At 37.1% G+C, this 22,301-nt stretch overlaps 1 protein-coding gene across 1 annotated transcript in view; it reads right to left on the reverse strand.

The window, feature by feature from the left end:
* ITGAE (integrin subunit alpha E) overlaps positions 1-22,301 on the reverse strand; it is a 258,148-nt gene that overhangs the window by 163,154 nt on the left and 72,693 nt on the right. The window contains exon 5 of the mRNA XM_053705219.1: positions 1,245-1,392. Coding sequence (XP_053561194.1) covers positions 1,245-1,392 — 148 coding nt within the window. The remainder of the gene's footprint in view (positions 1-1,244; positions 1,393-22,301) is intronic.

Consider the following 22,301-nt stretch of genomic DNA (forward strand, 5'->3'; position numbering starts at 1 on the left):
ATTATGTCAGTGTAGGTGGTATTAGGGACTTAGCTAGGCGTTCCGGGAGGGTTGTAGATTAGGAGTGGTGTAGGTGGTCAAGGGGAGTTAGTTGGGCAGTGCAAAGGAAATGAAGGTTAGCTGTGACGTAGGTGTAGACGGTTGGTGGTAGGTAGCGAGGCGTAGCAGGGGGAGTGTAACTTATGAATGATGTAGTTATAGGCATTCAGGGGGCGTTAGAGGGGCGTGCTAGTGGAAGTAGCCTGCACTTTGATTCGGACACATCAACACAAGATCGATGTGTTTGAAGCAGAGAAGTGCAGTTTGCAAGGAGGGTAGCGGCCATATTTGTCTCGCCAGCTATAAGCTGTCTAGACTACATCGCCTGTTAGTGTAGGTGTAGGTGTAATTAAACTTAGGTGCCCACAGCAATATTTGAAGTGTGCCTAAACGGAAACTAGTTTAAGTTTCAGTAAGCTCACTGTCTGTGCCATGTAGGCACACTTCAAATAGGGCCCCGGCCACAGCAGAATGCAGACAAGGGGCAATAACGGCAATGTGGATGGCGACATCTATCTGAGAGACATCGCCGCTCACTAGCATTGTTCGGACACGCTCTTTTTCTTGGAATATCTCTACAGACCATCGGATTGCGAGGCCGATGAGGCCAGTGAAGCAGTTTTCCTACAGTCTGCGGATGCTTTGAATAAAGGGGCCTTAGTCTTTTTAGTTGTAGTCTTCATGTTTTCATGTCATCATCTGATTGAGTTTGACTGTATTTTTATAAACAATATATTTGTCTTCACAGCCTGTGCTACTGTTGTTAGAAAACCATATTGGTTTCGTCTTTTTTTTTTTACTTTTATAGACATGCGTAATATGGGTTGCAGTTGACACTCTTCAGAAATCTTATCCCTTTTAAAGAACATCTATGAAAAATCATCCTTCTAAACTTATAATGTTAGTGTGTGTGGACAGTTTCTGCACATTAATACTAAACCAAACAGATAGATGACCACTGGACCTTACTTTTTCACCCATAGATACATCTAAAAACAGTATCACTGTTTGTGATTATTAAATCTAATTTAGCTTTCTTTTGAGTTTGATCCTTTACCAATAGCTCAAGTGACAGTAAATCAGGAGCAGGGACATAGGCGAAGAAAGAAGAGTCTACTTTCTATTTCCCCCTTCCAGTCCCAGACCAGCATCAGTTAACAACTTCCTAGCATAGTAGCCCTCTAACAAGATATCATTAATTTCACCTTCTATTCCAATGATCTTCTGCTCTAAGGAAGAAAGAAGTCCATCAAGTGCTGAATAGTCATCTACTTTTATGAGATGCTCCTTCCCCTTTGAAGCTATGAGTCCTAGTTCAGCAAGGGCTTTTGGTTTTTCAAAAGCTTTACCAACCTATAAAAAAGTGTGTGGGGGGTTAAAACATTTTTTATCACAAATAAATGTGTTGTATCCACCTAGACATGCTACAAAATTATATGTGGCAAAATAATCAAACCTTTCATTTTATTAATGTAAAACATAGAGAGGAAATCGGTGTATGTGATTTACTCTGCTTTCCCTAATGTTTTATCTGTTTAACTATTATTCATATTTCCTTCAAATTTGGATACTGATAAAGATATTTGCAAGATCTAGTGGGGCTTAAAAAAAACATGAAAACCAAAATTTGTCTTTCATAATTCAGACAAAGCATATCATTTTTAACAACTTTTTAATTTACTTCTATTATCAAATTTGCTTTCTCTTGGTATCCTTTGTTAAAGTGTTGGCTCAGGAGCAGCAAAGCACTACTGGGAGCAATGACAATAGGCATATATGTGCAGCCACCAATCAGCAGCTAGATCCTAGTAGTGCATTGCTGCTCCTGAGCCCACCCAGGTATGCTTAATAGAAGATACAAAGAGAACAACACAAATAAGATAACAGAAATAAAATATTAATGCATGCACTATCTGATCATGAATGTTGTTTTAACTTTACTGTCCCTTTAAGTGACTTTTAAACATTTTTTTTTTTTTTAATTATTTTTTTATTGAGGTTTTACATAACAAACATAAAACATAGTATGCCTTTCGATAACAAAGAGAAAATATAAACAAAATTGAGCAAAACATTTCGGCAGTTATAAAATACATTGTTGGTAGGCTGATGAAACCTCGATTTTGCAATAGGATAGCATAAATGACTGATCAGTTGGGAACACAGTTTTAGGCCAAATGGGCCAGAAATATAACAGATAGCTGATGATCAGGTTGGTAGCTCTTTAGGAGCTTCAGAAAGAGAAGGAATAAGTATATAATGAGGGGGGGGGGAATTTCAGCGTGTAAGCACCGCTCTGTAAATGAGGGAAAGGGTGGAGGGGCGGAGCCATAGATACACAGGAAATTTAAGGGACATGGCGGGGTAAAATGTATTAATCTTAAGTTAGTGGGAACTAGGTGTTGTAGTAGGTAGTTAGACCAGAATAGTAATATATAGGGTTCTCTACAGGAATAGAAATCAGTTATAATATCTAGTCGGCTCTAGCCAAATCAAACTAGCTGACACTTTCTTGGTAACATATCATCTATACCCCTATAGGGTAATTAGGTATGTGAGATCTAGAGTATAAGGGCTAAGTAAAACCATAAATGACAAAACATGTAGCTCAGACTAATAAAGCCTGTGTAGCCAACACACGACAGGGACATAGATCTTTTAAGCTAAAGTAAAAAATAGATGTAGAGAGTGGCGATGATAAGGTTCTAGGGCAAATATGTGAATATAACAATAGTTAACAATCAAGATATGGATTATAGCCATAAGTACATCTTAGGATATAAGGGATATTAATTATAGTATTAAGGGCTGATATAAGAAAAAGGAAGCCTCCAAGATATCCTAGAGATAGCTACAATTTATGTAGGGAAGGTCTTAAACTGACTCAGCACAAGGAACTGTTACCGACTCTATAGGTCGACTTCTTCTCTGGCATAAAAGTTTGGTTGGTATATAAGGAGGAAGCCCATATATTGTGGGATAGACCCTATGGTACAATAATACACTTGAATGTGAGTAGATAGCTTACATTTAACTCTCTACCTTAAGCATTTGAGCCTGGGATTTCTGTGCTGGAGGAATGAAATCTATATATTTCCTGTCATTATAAAGCAGTAAAAATTATGGGATCAAAGAAAAAACGAAACTAAAATCTAAATAGTAAAACTTGTCCCTGAGGAAAGAACTGCTGAGTTCTTCCATACAATAGGTAGATATAAAGTTAATCAGAACTGTATATAGGAAAAACATTTAGGTCTCTACCCATAAACCACAATTTTGGTGACCCTCAGCTCAAACAGGGACTTTGAAATCAAACATCATTGTTAACATTAAAGAGCCAAGAATCAGTATTAGTATTGTTAAGCATTCTACTTGGTACTACATCCCTCTAGGAGATGCACAGGGTAAATACAACTGGTGATGGTAATATGACAAGATAAATAACATATAAACCCAAATCTAATATGCAGTGAATAAAAGCATAAAGCTACCCTTTTATATTATAAGAAATACTCCCTGCAATATCTAACAGGCCGCTTTGGGGACTTTCTGAGCATTCCCTCTATTACATTTTAGGAGATTGAAGTGAACTAGAAAATGGTTTTAGAATAAACTGTATTGGTAGGGTAGTGTAAAACTGCTAACAGTATGCCTATAGTTAAAGATCCATCATCTTAGATACCCTAGCTAAAAGTAAGTTAGCTTTACTAAATAGAAAAGACATTAGTGGGATGTGCAATGAATACTAGGATAAGAGTGTATTAATTAGATAGATGACAGGCATAGTAGGATGGACACAATTATCAAATTTGAACATTCACATGTAGGTATCCTAAGTGTTTTATATTTAACTAATCACTTTTTAGTAAATAGTATTACATAAAGGAGATTTCAAATTTAAAGCAACCCTGGTGTGATACTTTCTACCTATCCCATATATCTAATATATCACAATATAATAGGGCAAACACTAACATCTCATGGTAAAATAAACTATAAGAAAAAGAGGGGAAAACAGGTTTTTCAAGTGATAATAGTTAGTTATTACCTAGACCAATATAGACTATAAGGGCATCATTTGTAAAGTACATGTAGAGAAACTCATTGTATAGTATCTTCTATTTATATGCTAGCTATAGTCATAAGTAAGTATGCTAATATTTCCAAACAGTGGGGTTGCCATTTACATGTATGCATTAGGTATTCACAATTTAGTAGAGCTAAATGGACATCACCCATAGCTGACAGGCAAAAATTTCAAAGCTACAGTAATTTATCTCTGAACGAGTTGCATGAACATGAGGCAGGCAGAGAGAGAGTAAAAAGAAATAAATAAATACAAAAAACTAAAGAATCCAATGGGCCTCTTTTTTGATACCTGAGAGAGGAGCGTCTTCTGCAGCCTGTATCTGTAGTACCTCAGCTCTGCCCTCCGCCATCTTGTTTAAAGTGTCATCTCCCAAAGTGTCCTGATTATAAGCGCTAGTTCAATAAAGTTACTTTGCATCTTAAGCTCTAACTTGGAGAGAAGCATCCGTATCTCATCCATGTCCAAAGGGTATATAGTATCGGCTTTGGTGTAAGTAAGTCGGCTACAGTGGGAACCAGGCTGCGTATCTCACCACTCAAAGCATACAGGCCTCCTCCTTTTGATGTCACCGTAAAGTAGCCTGGTCTCAAAGTACCTCTTAAGGTGATCTTTAGTCAGAGATTAGTTGTTAGCCATTGGTATACCAAAATAATTTGTTTCTTTGCCTTTAATATATATTAAGTTTGGCCTTAGTCGAGGAGCTATAAGGATATGCGTCTAGTTCCTTCCACAGTTGGCTCCGCCCCCCCCCCCCCCCCCCCACTGTTAAACATTTTTGTTTTATGAAGGATATAATTACTGGTATAAAGTTCAGCATTTGCCATCTTGGTATTTAGGTTATGCATGCAGGAAGTCTCTACTAGGGTGCTGGGAAATCTGCTCCCCCCATCCTTAACAATTTTAGCTCATATTTATTTGCCTCATATATTTCTAAAAATCAGAGGTGAGGGACGTGTGAAGAGATTGTACACCCCCACTAGATAGTGAGCCATCAGTAATAAAATAAATAAATCTTTTGGAAAGCATAGGACTGTCTATTCTAAAGAGCATGTATTTTGTGCATTCTTCTTATGTTTGCACAAGTTTTATAAATTAACCTCATCCTGTGCTTATTTGAAAGGACATTCAAATCTAAAATTGTCTATAATGCATATGATAGAGCACAATATAAACAAATTAGGTTCTTTATTTTATTATTTTTGATACTAACAGGAGGTCTATGTTGGTCCAAAAGTGGATGCTAAGGATGATTTAAATTACTAGCTAGTAAGACAATTTAAATCATAATTTTCTACATAAAGACTTGTTATTGAGAGGTATTATAATCTTACTATTTAAAACCAAAGAAAGGTTTTTATTTATAGAATAATAAAACTTTTCAGATTAGATTTACAGTTATATAATAAAAAATGACTGATTTGGTTATATACCATTAGATAGTTATGAAACAAATGTAAAGTGAGCTATCTCCAGTTAGGGCTATATTACGAGTGGAGCTCTTAAATGTTATCGCCCCTCGACTTCGGAGCATATTACAAGTTAAAAGTAAAACCTGACGCCAGCAAAAAGCCTGAAGATAGAATATCACGACCGCATTAATGTATTCCCCTTAGACTTCAAGAAGTGCGAAAAGTGAAAAAAAAAAAAAAACATCCAACAAGTAGTGGAAACCTGCTTGCATTTTCTCAAGTGTGCTAACCCGACATGAAATATTAATAATAATAATAATATAAGAATATCTATTTATAAATACTTAGAACATATTCCCTTATGTGAAGAACATTGGAATTTGCAATATTTATAGTGCATACACAGTTAAACACTTAAAGGGACAGTCTAGGCCAAAATAAACTTTCATGATTCAGATAGAGCATGTAATTTTAATCAATTTTCCAATTTACTTTTATCACCAATTTTGCTTTGTTCTCTTGGTATTCTTAGTTGAAAGCTTAACCTAGGAGGTTCATATGCTAATTTCTTAGACCATGAAGCCAGATTGCATTTTAACAGTTTTTCACCACTAGAGGGTGTTAGTTCACGTATTTCATATAGATAACACTGTGCTCGTGCACGTGAAGTTATCTGGGAGCAGGCACTGATTGGCTAGACTGCAAGTCTGTCAAAAGAACTGAAAAAAGGGGCAGTTTACAGAGGCTTAGATAATCACAGAGGTTAAAAGTATATTATTATAACTGTGTTGGTTATGCAAAACTGGGGAATGGGTAATAAAGGGATTATCTATCTTTTAAAACTTCTGGTGTAGACTGTCCCTTTAATTCAAAATGAATATTGTATGATTTTTCATGTTTTCAACTACTTGACTGCAGAGGGCTCCAATGTATATACTGTATATGTATTTATGTGTTTATATGTGTATATATTTCGTAAATACATTTATACACATATAAATACATATTTAGAAATATATATGTATGTATCTCTATGTTAAAGCCCTTTGCATGCCTGAGGCCTCATATCTTTAATCCCTTATAACTTTTTATTGCAAATATTTTAAAATAATTTTTATTATTATTTATTAAGAGTATAACTGTACTTTTAAATGTATTTTGATGTGTTTTGTGTGACTTTTTAGCAAAGTGTAAAAGTTAACCAGAGCTCTGAGGTTTTGCTATCCAGACGCTTGTTAAATTCAATTGCACTCGAGCAAACGTGTTTACTTTCAACTTGTAATACGTATTCTACTTCCGACGCTCGCAAAGAGCCACAATAAACCCCTTATCGTTTGTGCGCAACAGTTAATCTTACCAAAACCCCTGGAAGAACATGACATTGTGAATGGATTCATGTAATTAATTTACCAAAAAAGTAAACATTGCAGCCATGAATATACAATGTATAAACATGTGTCAATATATAAAAGTATACAATATAAAGTGCCAAAGTGATACAAAAAAATACTTATTTTCGAAAACAGCAAAAAAGTCCTAGTAGGTATTCCACAGGACAAATTCCTCAAAAAGATTAAAAAATGTATTATATAGTGTAATACTGTCAATTAAAGGGACACTGTACCCAAATTTTTTCTTTTGTGATTTAGATAGAGCATGCAATTTTAAGCAACTTTCTAAGTTACTCCTACTATCAAATTTTCTTCATTCTCTTGGTATCTTCATTTGAAAAACAAGAATGTAAGTTTAGATGCCGGCCCATTTTTGGCGAACAACCTGGGTTGTCCTTGCTGATTGGACAGCACCAATAAACATGTGCTCCCCAGGGTTCTGAAACAACAATTGGCTGGCTCCTTAGCTTAGATGCCTTCTTTTTTAAATAAAGATAGCAAGAGAACGAAGAAAAATTGATAATAGGAGTAAAATAGAAAGTTGCTTAAAATTGCATGCTCTATATGAATCAAGAAAGAAAAAATTTGGGTTCAGTGTCCCTTTAAGGATTTTATTCCACACAGGTAAGTTGTTCTCACAAAGGGGGTGCTACGTAAGCTCTAAGACAAGTGCTCAAACATGTACCTCCGGTGTATACAGGAACGCTTCAAAACATTTTATTCACATTTCAGATAAAACATTAAAAATATCAATACAGAATAAGCACAATTGTCACTCAGGGCTTAAAGTACGGCAGCAAGCGTCCTGGAAAAAGTTCAATCTGGTAAGTGAAAGTATGTTAATAGCATGCCCGTGCGCCCACAAACGGGCATGTTAATTGCACACTGCTCAACCCAGATTTAGTCGAAATGCTGCTCAGTGTAAAGACGGTTCTTTACCCCTCCCATGTATGTTAATAAACCTCTAGAACGACTTCCTGTTGGGTGGAGATAGCGGTGGGCGCGCTAGCACTGTGCTCTGTGGAAAAGGGCAGTATTCCAGCATACCCATAGCATTTAAATTCCTTGGCCACAATCGAACACTGGCTTGGGACTGCCAGCAGAATCTGCTGTATGCTCGGAAGTCACACGAGTGCCATAAGGCTCTGTCGGCTAGAGCACCATTGTCATGATAAGACCTCCCTGGGGCCAATCAAGGATTTGGGCGCAAGCAAGAAGCAAGTAAGATGCAGACATTGGAGGGACCAGCTACTTACCTGAGATCTTTAGCTGCAGAGGTACAGAGGTGACCGGTACATACCGCCCTGCATACAGAACGTGAGCGGCAGTTACCTTCAAACAGATTGCACGACCTCAGTGTGGAAGCAAAGGGGAAGACAAGAAAACTAGCAGCGAGCAAAACACTGAAGCGCAAGTATTTTTGTTCAGAACTGTAGCGTGAGTTTTTGCTGGGACTACTCTCCTTTCTCTGCTTGCTATTGCCTGGGATTAGCCTTCTTTGTTTGTTTTCCTTTGCTGGGGATTGGCTGAGAGTTTGAATTTAATGCTTAAACGCTACTAACAGATATGCTTGCTTAAGCTAACAAACTGACTTGAGTCCTTGGCTGCAAAAAGTGGTGGTATTATTACCATGCAATGAGAGAGGTTTCCCCTAAACTAATGTTTCAAGAAACCGATGCCTGAAGTGGGTCTGTCTAAAAACACTTGGCATATCTGTTAAGGAGTTCAGCTTTACATCTCTCTCAATATAAGAACTCTAATTACCTGAGAAGAGAATTACGTCTGGCACTGGGAACCACTATTGCTATATTCTGGCTGGATTTCCTGTACCTGATTGCAAGTCCCCTGATTTAAGAGATTGTCAGACATCCGCTAGTGATATATGTAGTAAAGGATTGTCAGACATCCGCTAGTGATATATGTAGTGACTATTATATGCTATTTAAAGGGACACTGAACCCAAATTTTTTTCTTTTGTGATTCATATAGAGCATGCAATTTTAAACAACTTTAATTTACTCCTATTATCAATTTTCCTTCATTCTCTTGCTTTCTTTATTTGAAAAAGAAGGCATCTAAGCTATTTTTTGGTTCAGACGATGGAAAGCACTTTTTTATTGGTAGGTGAATTTACCCACCAATCAGCAAGAACAACACAGTGTGTTCACCAAAAATGGGCCGGCATCTAAACTTACATTCTTGCATTTCAAATAAAGATACCAAGAGAATGAAAATAATTTTATAATAGGAGTAAATTAGAAAGTTGCTTAAAATTGCATGCTCTATCTGAATCATGATAGAAAAAAATTGGGTTCAGTGTCCCTTTAAGAACAAGCCATTGACTGTGGCTGAAAGGTTTTGCAGGAACTACTAAAACCTAGCCCTGGTACTACATATTCCCTAATAACTGGATAACGGGAAAAGGAACCAGTTAAAGAGTTAAGAGTCTTGATGTGGCTTTAACCAGCTAGTGCTACATTAGTTAATCTACCTATCATATAAAGGATTGACATAAAAAAATGTCTTACCTAAAGTTTGGATTGTGTATTAGACAAAACTCCCCCCTCCCGTTTAATATTCATTATCAATTATTAACAGTATATAGAGATTTCTAAGAGTAAGAAAAGCTGTTTCCTTTTTTGTCTGTGTTTTGCAAGCTTTACATACTTTGGTGAAATCTGTGTTTTTAACTAACAACTTTTTTCTTCTATATTACAAGGTAAGGATAAGATTGTTTAAAACTCAGAATGAAAGGGAGGTAGGAGAAATGTGAGTAAGCTGGAGCGAGCAAGAGGGTTGGGCAAGAAGTGATAATTAAGAGTGTATCACTAACTTCCAGCCTAAGGTTAACCATCATCCCTCAGCATAAGGATATTTGAGTGCTCCCCCATTATACTTCGAGGAGATAGGGAAGGAGGGCTAAAGGGAAGAAGAGAACAGTACAATAATTTTTGGATGTAAACCAAAGTAATTGTTCAGCACTCAGTGGAGTAAATCCGTGCAAGCTGCTAGGGTCTTTACCATAACCCAAACAATTATAGCAAACAGTCCAGAATGCAGCAGCACTGTTTATATAAAAAGATTTATTAAGCCAAAAATCACAAACAACGTTTCGGACCTTAGTCCTTAGTAATGTATAAAGATACACTGATACAATTCCACTTTATATACCTAAAACCCCTCCCACTTAATCAGGTAAAACACCTGTGTATACCTGTGCTCTACTCCCCCTAGTGCAAAAAACTCCTCCTTTTCCTAACAATGTTTACAAGTTGTTTCTATATATTTATACAGATATTCTATACAGATATACTATACATTATACATTTCTTTCTCATCTTAGGCATATGTATGTTACACAGAAAAGTTGACACATATATATCACATGAAAAAGTTTAGTCCTTTTAAACTATAACTCTCAAGTTTATACACATAAAAGCTGATTTGTTCAAAAGACACTCCAGTCCATTTCTCTATTCATACCCCCTGGCCACATAGTACCCAACATATAGATCCAGTAAAGTTTTCTCTGCTTTAAACATTTTTCCCTATTGCCCCCTCTCCTAGGCTTTTACACATTTGCTACATTACAGTAGTGTACATTCCAACACTCTCGCCCAGTCTTTGCCAAAAAGCCAGTTTTTGTGAGTAAGACGCATTGTATCCGACAAGTGATTGGCACGTAAAAGGCTGAGTGAGATTGGGTGTGCTTTCCTGAAGAGAGGATATCCATCCAAGCTGGTACAAGAGGGCATAGAAAATGCAATGAGGACCCCTAGACAGAAGTTGTTGGAACAAAAGGAAAAAGTGAAGAAAAAGATGGATAGAATGGTCTTTGTTAGTCAGTATTCCCCATTGAGTAGCAAGATACAGGGGATTATACGGAAGCATTAGAAAGTTTTAAGTAGTTGTAATCCAGATGTGAGGGAGTTTCATGAATTCCCTATGCCAGCATATAAGAGGTGTAAAAACTTAAAGGATACTTTTGTAAGGGCGGATATAAGCCCTGGTAGGAAGATGGTACAGGGATATATCAGCAAGAATAATAATGTATGTTTTCCCTGCCTGAATTGTACCTATTGCAATAACATGATACGGGGGTCCCACATTTACCCACCCATGTACTGGCAAGAAGTTTTGGATTAGGGGGTATTATATCTGTAACACAGAGTATGCTGTGTACCTAATCAAATGCCCATGTGGGTGGGGCTATGTAGGGGAAACCATCCGCAAGGTGCGTGAAAGGATGAACCAACATAAGAGTAACATTAGAACAGGAATATTAGATGCACCTGTGGCACACAATTTTTTGACAGCAGGCCATAGCCTTAGCCAAATAAGGTTTCAAATAATAGATCATGTGAAAAAGCATAGGAGAGGGGGCAATAGAGAAAAATGTTTGAAGCAGAGAGAACTTTACTGGATCTATATGTTGGGTTCTATGTGGCCTGGGGGTATGAATAGAGAAATGGACTGGATATAGAATATCTGTATAAATATAGAGAAACAACTTGTAAACATTGTTAGGAAAATGAGTTTTTTGCACTAGGGGGAGTAGAGCACAGGTATATACAGGTGTTTTACCTGATTAAGTGGGAGGGGTTTTAGGTATATAATTTGGAATTGTATCAGTGTATCTTTATACATGACTAAGGACTGAGGTCCGAAAAGTTGTATGTGATTTTTGGCTTAATAAATCTTTTTATATAAACAGTGCTGCTGCATTCTGGACTGTTTGCTATAATTCTTAGAAGTAAGAAAGAGTTGAATGAAATCAAGAGTGTAGGCGGATTGCCATAACTTCACATCGATTTTTCTTTTTCCACAGAGAGCACATATAACACAATACTCACATATATATATATATATTTTGCCAGCTCAGAACTCACAAAACTCAATCTCTTCCTCTATCTGTCGGCTTAGAATTCACATAACTCACAAAACCCAATCCTTTTTGCTCTTCTTTTTTTCCAGAATTTGCACACCAGGTTTTTCTGTTTTTTTCTATTTTTTCACATGGACAAATTTGTTTCACACAGTAAAACTAGTTCACCCGCAATTCTGCCTAAACATAGAGATAAGAAAAATACTAAACTCAATGACAATAGTATAAGTATTGCTCATGAATGTAACAACACTTTCCTCCAATATACAGAACCTGTCAATCTGCTTAATCAATTTGCTGAAATTATTAACCTACAGTTTGAAGCTCTACGACAAGAAATTATTAGTTTAACCAATGAAGTTAGGCAATTCTTTGTGAGAATTGACGAGGTTGAGGCAAGGGTCTTGGATGTCGAGGATAAGGTTTATACCCAAGAGAACTCTATACTGACCAATAAAAACCAAATTGAAGCACTACAGGCGAGAGTGGAAGATCTGGAAGACCGCTCTTTCCGCAATAATATTAGGTTGGTTGGTCTCCCAGAAACCAATGAATTTCAAGACCTTTTAACATTCTCCTTAACCAGGCTCCCAGAATTGTTAGGGTTACCATTATCCAACCCCCTTACAGTAGAAAGAGCACACAGGGTTGGGCCCATACAACCAAATAAGGAAGGGAATGCTAGACCTTGGTTGGTACTAATCAAATTCTTAAACTTTCAAAATAAAGTTAACCTTCTTAGATACTATAGGAAAGCCAACCAGGGCCGGACTGGGAATGAAAAGCAGCTCTGGAAAATTTTTAGACCAGCCCTAAATTTTGCCGCGCCGTGCCCATAGAATGTACATGCCCGATTTTTCACAGTGGGTAATTGGGATATGGGATATTCTTCCTTTTTTTTTTTTATTCTTTTTGTATAATGTATGTAAACTCGTGAAGAATATGCTAGGTACATAATGGATAGATCTTCTAACAGTGCAATGTTTGTGAAATAGGGGCAACAAAATTATGCATCTTTGCCTAGGGATATTAAGGTGAAACGTCAATACTTTATTAGAACATATGTTATAAAAAAAGAAATTAAAAAAAAAGAGAAAGATACTGCACAGCAGAAACAATGACCAATAGACAGCTTACATGTTTCTTGCCAGGAACAGCACTTTAGAGATATTGAACACATAGTCCTCCATTCTTTAAATAATACAATAATTTAAATATGAAAAATATCAAACTATCTGATACACAGATAATAACAAAGTGCAGAAATGTATATATACACATTAACCTTGTGGGACATCACAAATCTACATAGTGAAAATAAATATCAAACTACATTCAAGTAATAATAAAAGTGCATAACTGAACACATACTCTTCCTTTCTTTAAATAGTATTACAATTTAACTTTACAAACACCAAACATTCTGGATGCATAGTAGATAACAACAAAGTGCAGAAATATATAAATACAAAATACAAGCGTAAAAAAAAAATATTTAACTGTTAACAATATTTAAGTAACGGTTTAACAACCTGTAAAACAAAAAATCATAGCTTCTGGAAAGTTTGATTTGACTGCCCTGCTTTAATCCAGTAACAAACCTTGCAGCAAGCGGCTTTTGGAAGCCAAAACATTAATAATTGTCTCATTACTTAGTGACATCAAAGCACCTTTTCTGATGACATCAGCATAAAGGCTTCTAAATGTTGCTGTGAAAGGGAATTTCTAAGTCTGTTCAGGACATACTTAAGTTTGGAAAAAGACCTTTCACATGCCACTTGGGAAGAGGAAAGTGTCAGTGTCAGCTTGTATGCATTGAAAAGTGAACTGTAAGCTAAACTGTACAAGTTGTAACGCAGCAATACATTATAGCAGCATGCAATAACATTTTTGCAAGTCCTGCACTTTGCCCTAATCTGACCTACATTAGAATGCTGTTGTTCTTCAGCTTCAGAGGTCAGATGATAAAGGACGTCTTCATCAACATCCTGGTTTTCAACGTTGGCATCAATGTACTCTTCAACAAGAGACATTTTTAATCTGTTCCATTTTGATGCAAAATCAAGCAACTCCCTTTGCAGTTGTTCTTTGGATGCAGCTGAATCACATTTAACAACTAAGCTGCTCTGTCATTCCAGAGCATTTGAAGGAAGGTGTTGGAGTATGTCCTGAAAATTTCTGGGATCCAAACAAGCTAAATCAGCAAACAGCTGACCATGTGTTGTAAAACGGTTCTGCAGATTAGTGACGATTTTGTCTAATGCAACATTATAAACCTCTACTCTGAATTTATCACATACCAACTGGATAGGATCTGCTGCAAGCTCACCAGGTAACCTCTTTTTTTTTGGGTACTCGGCACGTTGGGAAATCTGACTCAACGATAACTTCACTGTCCAATTTCTCCAACTTGTCATTTGCCAAAATTACAAACTTGTTTGCTGCCTCCCTTACTCCAAGAAAATCCTGACGATATATTTTTAAATTGTCCGTGGTTTCATTTACCATTCAATATGCTTGTAGCACATCCAAACCTTGAGTTTGCAGGTAGAGAGACAAGGGAGTTGTTTTACTGAATATTAATAGATATGTCTGAGCTGTTAGTATTGTATTGAATTTTTTTTAGGGATTCGAAATATATGCCAGCCTTAAATCTTGTTTCTGCATTAAAATCATTTGATGATGATATCTCTTCCATTGTTTGGATCAGATCAACATACATGGCTAGACTTGGGTCATTATAAGAACCAAACACTTTAGTAAGTGCTGATTCTTTAGACCACCATCTTGTTTCTCCAATTACAGAAATGGATCTCCTTCTCTCTTCATTGCATTTTTCTCGCCACACATTCATTCGAAGGTATGAGTCTCGAATAAACACAGCACATGAATTTAGCAATCCAAAAAATGATACTGCTACTACAGACATTTTGGTGACTTCCATCATTACTAAATTTAGCACATGTGCATAACACCACACGTGGATTTGGCCAGGTGCCTTAGTACTTAGCCATGTGGTGAATCCATTATATTGTCCTTGCATGTTGGAGGCACCATCAGTTGAATTACCTACACAATTTGTAACATTTATCTCCATGACTTCCAGAACATCACAGACCAGGTCACACAAAGGGGGGTAGTTATCAAGCCGTCAACCTCAAATACGCTGGAATTCCGCAGCGTATTTGTGGCGAGGCTGATTCGCCTTAGTTATCAAAGGCTAGAGACTGGCAAAAGTAGAATTTTGTGACGTAAACTTCGATCCGCCGGACTCAGTCTGACACAGATCGATTCTTACGTCACTCCAGATGTTCCGCACACAAGTGCGGCACAATCTGACTACTTTTGCTAGTTATCAAAAAACTAGCAAGTACGCTCGGCACTTTTCCGGCCCAGCGTACCTGGTTTTCAAACCGCCACCCTGGAGGCGGCGGATCCCATACGAATCAATGGGAGTCTAACCATAGCGAAAGTACAAGTTCGCTGATGACAGACATCCCATTGATTTCTATGGGAGCTGTCTGCACCAAACACCCTAACATGTACCCCGAGTCTAAACACCGCTAATCTGTCCCCCCCTACACCGCCGCAACTAAATAAAATGATTAACCCCTAAACCGCCGCTCACGGAGCCCACCGCAAGCTACTCTATACATATTAACCCCTAAACCGCCGCTCCCGGAGCCCACCGCCACCTACATGATACCTAGTAACCCCTTATCCTGCCCCCCCTATAATAAAGTTATTAACCCCTATACTGCCGATCCCGCACCTCGCCGCAAATAAATAAAGAGTTTAACCCCTAAACCGCCGCTCCCTGACCCTGCCGCAACCTATATTAAATTTATTAACCCCTAATCTGCCCCCCCTACACCGTCGCCACCTATAATACATTTATTAACCCCTATCCTGCCCCCCACTACACCGCCGCCACTGTAATAAATTTATTAACCCCTAAACCTAAGTCTAACACTAACCCTAACACCCCCCTAACTTAAATATTAATTAAATAAATCTAAATCATATTTCTATTATGAACTAAATTAATCCTATTTAAAACTAAATACTTACCTTTAAAATAAACCCTAATATAGCTACAATATAAATAATAATTATATTGTAGCTATCTTAGGATTTATTTTTATTTTACAGGTACCTTTCAGTTTATTTTAACTAGGTACAATAGCTATTAAATAGTTATTAACTATTTAATAGCTTACCTAGCTAAAATAAAGAGAAATGTACCTGTAAACTAAAAACTAACCTAAGTTACAATTACACCTAACACTACACTATACTTTAATAAATTTTTCCTATTTAAAACTAAATACTTACCTGTAAAATAAACCCTAAGATAGCTACAATATAATTAATAATTACATTGTAGCTATCTTAGGCCTAGATTTAAAGTTCGGCGGTAGCCGTCAAAACCAGCGTTAGAGGCTCCTAACGCGGGTTTTTTACGCACTCCGGTATTTAGAGTTTATTTACCGCGACTCAAAATACACCTAACGCTCAACTTTCTACCGCCACCTCAGACCCAGTAGTAAACATATACCGCACAAAAAAACATCCACGAATCACAAAACAAATATTACACAAAGTACACTTACACTCATACAAACACAACACTATCTTTATTTTTCGTATTTTTTATTTTTTCTTTAAAATACAAAGGATTAAAGTTGCGAGATCTCGGGTGTTTGAAAAAAATCCACACAAATCCATTTTCCCATTGACTTACATGGACATACGGGAAAAGACCCTCATATACCTACATCTAACGAATAACATTATCACAAACATACACTCATCGATGCATACAAACAATATACACCACATTACATACACAAAATATTTATTTATTACAAAAAGAACACGATTTAGTTACTTTTTCACACAAGCTCATGACGTCACTCACTTTACGAGGAAAACCAGTCTTAGAAAAAAAAAAATAGAAATCTTTGGAGCCTCCATTGACTTCTATTGGGAAGACGTGCTCGTGCACGCGAAACCCTCATTTCCCTAACGCACGCAAATAGCGTAGACTGAAAAACTCCAAATACCAGCGCTAGAAAATACATGATTTCATGCGTTAGACCCAGCTATGATAAATAGATCAAGAAATTACTATTTCCCTATGGTGGACTTATGTTTTTTAATATTAAATATTCACCACACCATAAATATTTTTAACACTTTTAGATTACATCAACTACAAATCCCCATCACTAGTAACACATTATTATTTCAATAAAATTACATTTACAATTAAAATAAAATTCAATACACATTTCTGGATTCACAAACACTACACAATGGGAAACATCTCTCATTTACCTTTATTATTGCATTTCTGTTATTCAACTCATATGCTTGCAGCAACTGCATATCTACATAGGCTTAACACATGATCACTCATGGATGCACATACATTACTTTTAACATTCAATCATACATGTGCATTCAAATGATGGGGGAAAAACACATTACATTCTCTCGAGGAATCACAAAACACAACATATGGATTTTACTGTACTTTTAACATCATGATTCCATCACCAGAAACCATTAGGAATTACGTACAACAAGAACATCATTACACCAGATTACAAATGTCACTTTATGGGAAGGAACAACAATGCCAGACCGCTATATAGAAGTCAGCATATGTGGGACACAATCACAATATATACGTACATGTACATAACACGCATCACCCATCACGCAACCACAAAGCACACATTTAGATTTTATTCAGCACACAATAACAATGTAGCACAATACAACAACACAATGAGGATTTCACAACTACATAGGCAGGTTAATAATATCATGACGTCATTAGAAGATTCAACCATACACATCACAGATTCACCACTGTACCGCCCCTTTAGGAACTTTAACACTCAATACTACAATACAACATATACGTAAAACACACTTTTGAACAGCATTATTATGGAGATTTCAATGGGACAATTAAGAAATATTGTCAGATCGCACATCAATTATATATATAATACTACAGATGACAGCCGGAAGTTATTCAGTATTCGTGCAATTTTTATGGGACGCATACAATATCGTCAGATCGAAAATCACTTATATATACAATACTACAGATGACAGCCGGAAGTTATTCAGTATTAGTGCGATTTGAAAGGGACGCATACAATATTGACATCTCGGCAATCACTTATATATACAATACTACAGATGACAGCCGGAAGTTATTCAGTATTAGTGCGATTTGAAAGGGACGCATACAATATTGACATCTCGGCAATCACTTATATATACAATACTACAGATGACAGCCGGAAGTTCTTCAGTATTATTGCGATTTTACAGGGACGCATACAATATTGACATCTCGGCAATCACTTATATATACAATACTACAGATGACAGCCGGAAGTTCTTCAGTATTATTGCGATTTTACAGGGACGCATACAATATTGACATCTCGGCAATCACTTATATATACAATACTACAGATGGCAGACGGGAAGTTATTCAGTATTAGTGCGATTTGAAAGGGACGCATACAATATTGACAGCTCGGAAATCACTTATATATACAATACTACAGATGGCAGACGGGAAGTTATTCAGTATTAGTGCGATTTGAAAGGGACGCATACAATATTGACAGCTCGGCAATCACTTATATATACAATACTACAGATGGCAGACGGGAAGTTCGGAATTATTATTGCGATTTGAAAGGGACGCGTACAATATTGACAGCTCGGCAATCACTTATATATACAATACTACAGATGGCAGACGGGAAGTTCGGAATTATTATTGCGATTTTAAAGGGACGCATACAATATTGACTGCTCGGCAATCACTTATATATACAATACTACAGATGGCAGCTGTTACTTTATCGTTTACAAACAATATTGCAGCAACATTGATCGATCACATTCGATGCACATTATACACAACTATGCACTTTCATTCATGTTAGCCTGGACGTGTGCTTGTTACTATAAGATCGCGTTTAGGAAATATTGATTACGCATATGATCAAACATTACAAACATGCACTGTATGTGTGATATTTGACACTTTCACATTGAGAATCATTGTTTGAAACTAACATTTCAGCAAACAACAAATAAACGCCCACTGTGAAAGCATTCGCGCCGCTCACATACAAACAAGTTAATCCAATTAGCAATCATTACAAACTCACTACCATTGGACTAATTGTACTATAAATCCCCCAAACAACATGGCCAATGCATCACTTGTGATCCACATCAGATCAAGTGCATACCTTGTTACGCTGTTTTGAAAGATGGATGACGATGACATGGTAGACGCTGCTGGTGCTGCTATTGGCGAACTAGCTGTTGGTCGAATCAGGCAGCCTCGGCGGCTCAGACCGAGACGAAGGGGTCGTCTGGTTCGAGGTCCTCGTGTCTACAGGGTGAGACCCACCTTGGAAAACATGAGTGACTTTGAGGTTTTTGATAAGTATCGGCTCGATCGCGAACAGCTCATTGGCCTTTACGATCTTCTTAAACCTCATTTGGAGCCACGTATACAAATAAGGACTGCTGTTCCCCCCATGAGTAAGATGCTAAGCTGTCTATACGTCCTGGCCTCCGGGAGTTTTCAATCAGGAGAACTGTACATGCATGGCCTGGCTCAAGGTACATTCTCTGTGGTGTTTGATAACTTTCTGGACGCCATGGTACGTATCAGTAAGCAATACATAGGATTCCCACAGAATGATGGTGATTGGAGGCGCCTGAAGCGGGAATTCTTTGATATTGCTCAATTGCCCAATGTCTTGGGAGCCATTGATTGTACCCACATTGCGCTGCGTGCTCCAATTGATGACTTGCCCTTCAGAAATCGCAAACATTTTCATAGCCTCAACGTGCAGTATGTTTGTGACGCACGGATGAGGATTATGCATGTGTATGCGAATTTTGGAGGTGCTTGTCATGATGCCCGCATCCTCTCTCTGTCGTCCCTGTGGAGACAGTTTGAGGAAAGACAAATGCCCCCTGGTTATCTCGTTGGTGAGTATTTGTGCACAACATGGTTAATTATTTTGACAATTGCCCCTGTATTTTTTAACTGTTAGCGTCATGTTCAGCTATAGGATTAAATTTAACCATTTGTTATTTACCGACGCTAATGTCTAGTTTTATTGAAATGCAGATATGTAGCATGTCTTACCTTAAGTGTTCAGATAGAGAATGCAATGTAAACATGTAGTTAGCATTTTACACAAGGTTTGTTTTAGGAGAAATACGCATATGTAGCATGTCTTAGATGAAATGGCAAGATATTATCTCATGCAATTTAACCCTGTCATTGTCTTTTTCTGCTAATGTCTAGTTTTATTGAAATGCAGATATGTAGCATGTCTTACCTTAAGTGTTCATATAGAGAATGCAATGTAAACATGTAGTTAGCATTTTACACAAGGTTTGGTTTAGGAGAAATACGCATATGTAGCATGTCTTAGATGAAATGGCAAGATATTATCTCATGCAATTTAACCCTGTCATTGTCTTTTTCTGCTAATGTCTAGTTTTATTGAAATGCAGATATGTAGCATGTCTTACCTTAAGTGTTCATATAGAGAATGCAATGTAAACATGTAGTTAGCATTTTACACAAGGTTTGGTTTAGGAGAAATACGCATATGTAGCATGTCTTAGATGAAATGGCAAGATATTATCTCATGCAATTTAACCCTGTCATTGTCTATTTCTGCTAATGTCTAGTTTTATTGAAATGCAGATATGTAGCATGTCTTACCTTAAGTGTTCATATAGAGAATGCAATGTAAACATGTAGTTAGCATTTTACACAAGGTTTGGTTTAGGAGAAATACGCATATGTAGCATGTCTTAGATGAAATGGCAAGATATTATCTCATGCAATTTAACCCTGTCATTGTCTATTTCTGCTAATGTCTAGTTTTATTGAAATGCAGATATGTAGCATGTCTTACCTTAAGTGTTCATATAGAGAATGCAATGTAAACATGTAGTTAGCATTTTACACAAGGTTTGGTTTAGGAGAAATACGCATATGTAGCATGTCTTAGATGAAATGGCTAGATACAGATTTATATATAAATTTATTTATTTTTTTTATGTTTCTGACAACTTTTAATATGGATTATGGTTTTTAAAAAATATATTTATACAACAATATACTAGTTTAAGTATTCTGTTTGAATTATGTTCTGTTCTAAATTTATAGGTGATTCTGGGTACATGAGCCGGCCTTGGCTCATTACCCCCTTGCGTAGCCCAACTGATGTGTCTGAGGAGCGCTACAATAGGGCTCATAAGAGAACCAGGGCGGTGGTTGAAAGGATGTTCGGGCTCCTGAAGATGAGATTCAGGTGCCTGGACCGTTCTGGAGGAGCACTCCAGTACAACCCAAAGAAGGTGGCTAAGATCGTTGTAGCCTGTAGCGTCCTGCATAATATTGCACAGCGGGCTGGGATGCTGCAGGCCGTCCCGGTGGACAGAGACCTCCTCAGAGATGAGGAGGATGATCCTGTTCTAGAGGGGGAATTCCAGGACGAGGGACTTGATGTCAGAGCAGACGTCATCAACCGCCACTTTAGACGGTAAATAATAGAAGTTACACTGGAGTATTTTCAATAGATGTGAACTCTAGGGAAATGACAAGTAGAGAATTGTGCAAACATGTTAGTATTGATCAAATGTTATAATAATATTTATTTCTCATAATATAGGGGATGCTCTGGGCATTGGGTCCTATAGCGAGTCTTTGCCACCTGGTTTTTATAGAGGACATCAGATGGTAAGTAGAAATGTATGGACTGTTTCTGGCATGATTTGTACACAAATACATCATATGGCATACATTTTTAAAAATATAACTTTGTTTACACATTACTTATGTACATAATCAGAAAGGGATACTCTAGAATGACTATGGTTCAATGTCACACAGAGGTTTGTTCTGCTCAATATGACTCATCTTCACACTTGATAGAAAATAACACAGGTTCATACACAGGCTTAGTAAGCTAGTGATAGATATTTATTATGAAATGGGGGGTGGGAGAGGGGTACAGAACTGATTCACACACTTGTATGAAATCTTTATATATAATTTCTTACATTAGGGAGATGACTTAATATAAAGACTGAAAGGGAACAATTTGAAGCCTGACAGTGAAGATTTCCAAGACTGACAGTGGGGAAAAAGCCAAGATTGAAATTGAAGTATACCAATGGGATCATGTCTGGCATATTTAAATTCTGCTGACCTTGAAAACCATACAAAGACATGTTCACATGGTAAGTGCAAACTATTTGATAGAATAAGGCTGTGGAGACATCCTATTGGAGACACTTAGATGATTTTCTATTTTGTAGATGGTATTTCCCAGTCCTCTATTTAATGAACTGATGAATAAGACACCTATTGAAGATCAACTGTTTACCCCTGAATTGACATTCAA

This window comes from Bombina bombina, chromosome 3, assembly GCF_027579735.1.
Source record: "Bombina bombina isolate aBomBom1 chromosome 3, aBomBom1.pri, whole genome shotgun sequence".
Lineage (NCBI taxonomy): Eukaryota > Metazoa > Chordata > Amphibia > Anura > Bombinatoridae > Bombina > Bombina bombina.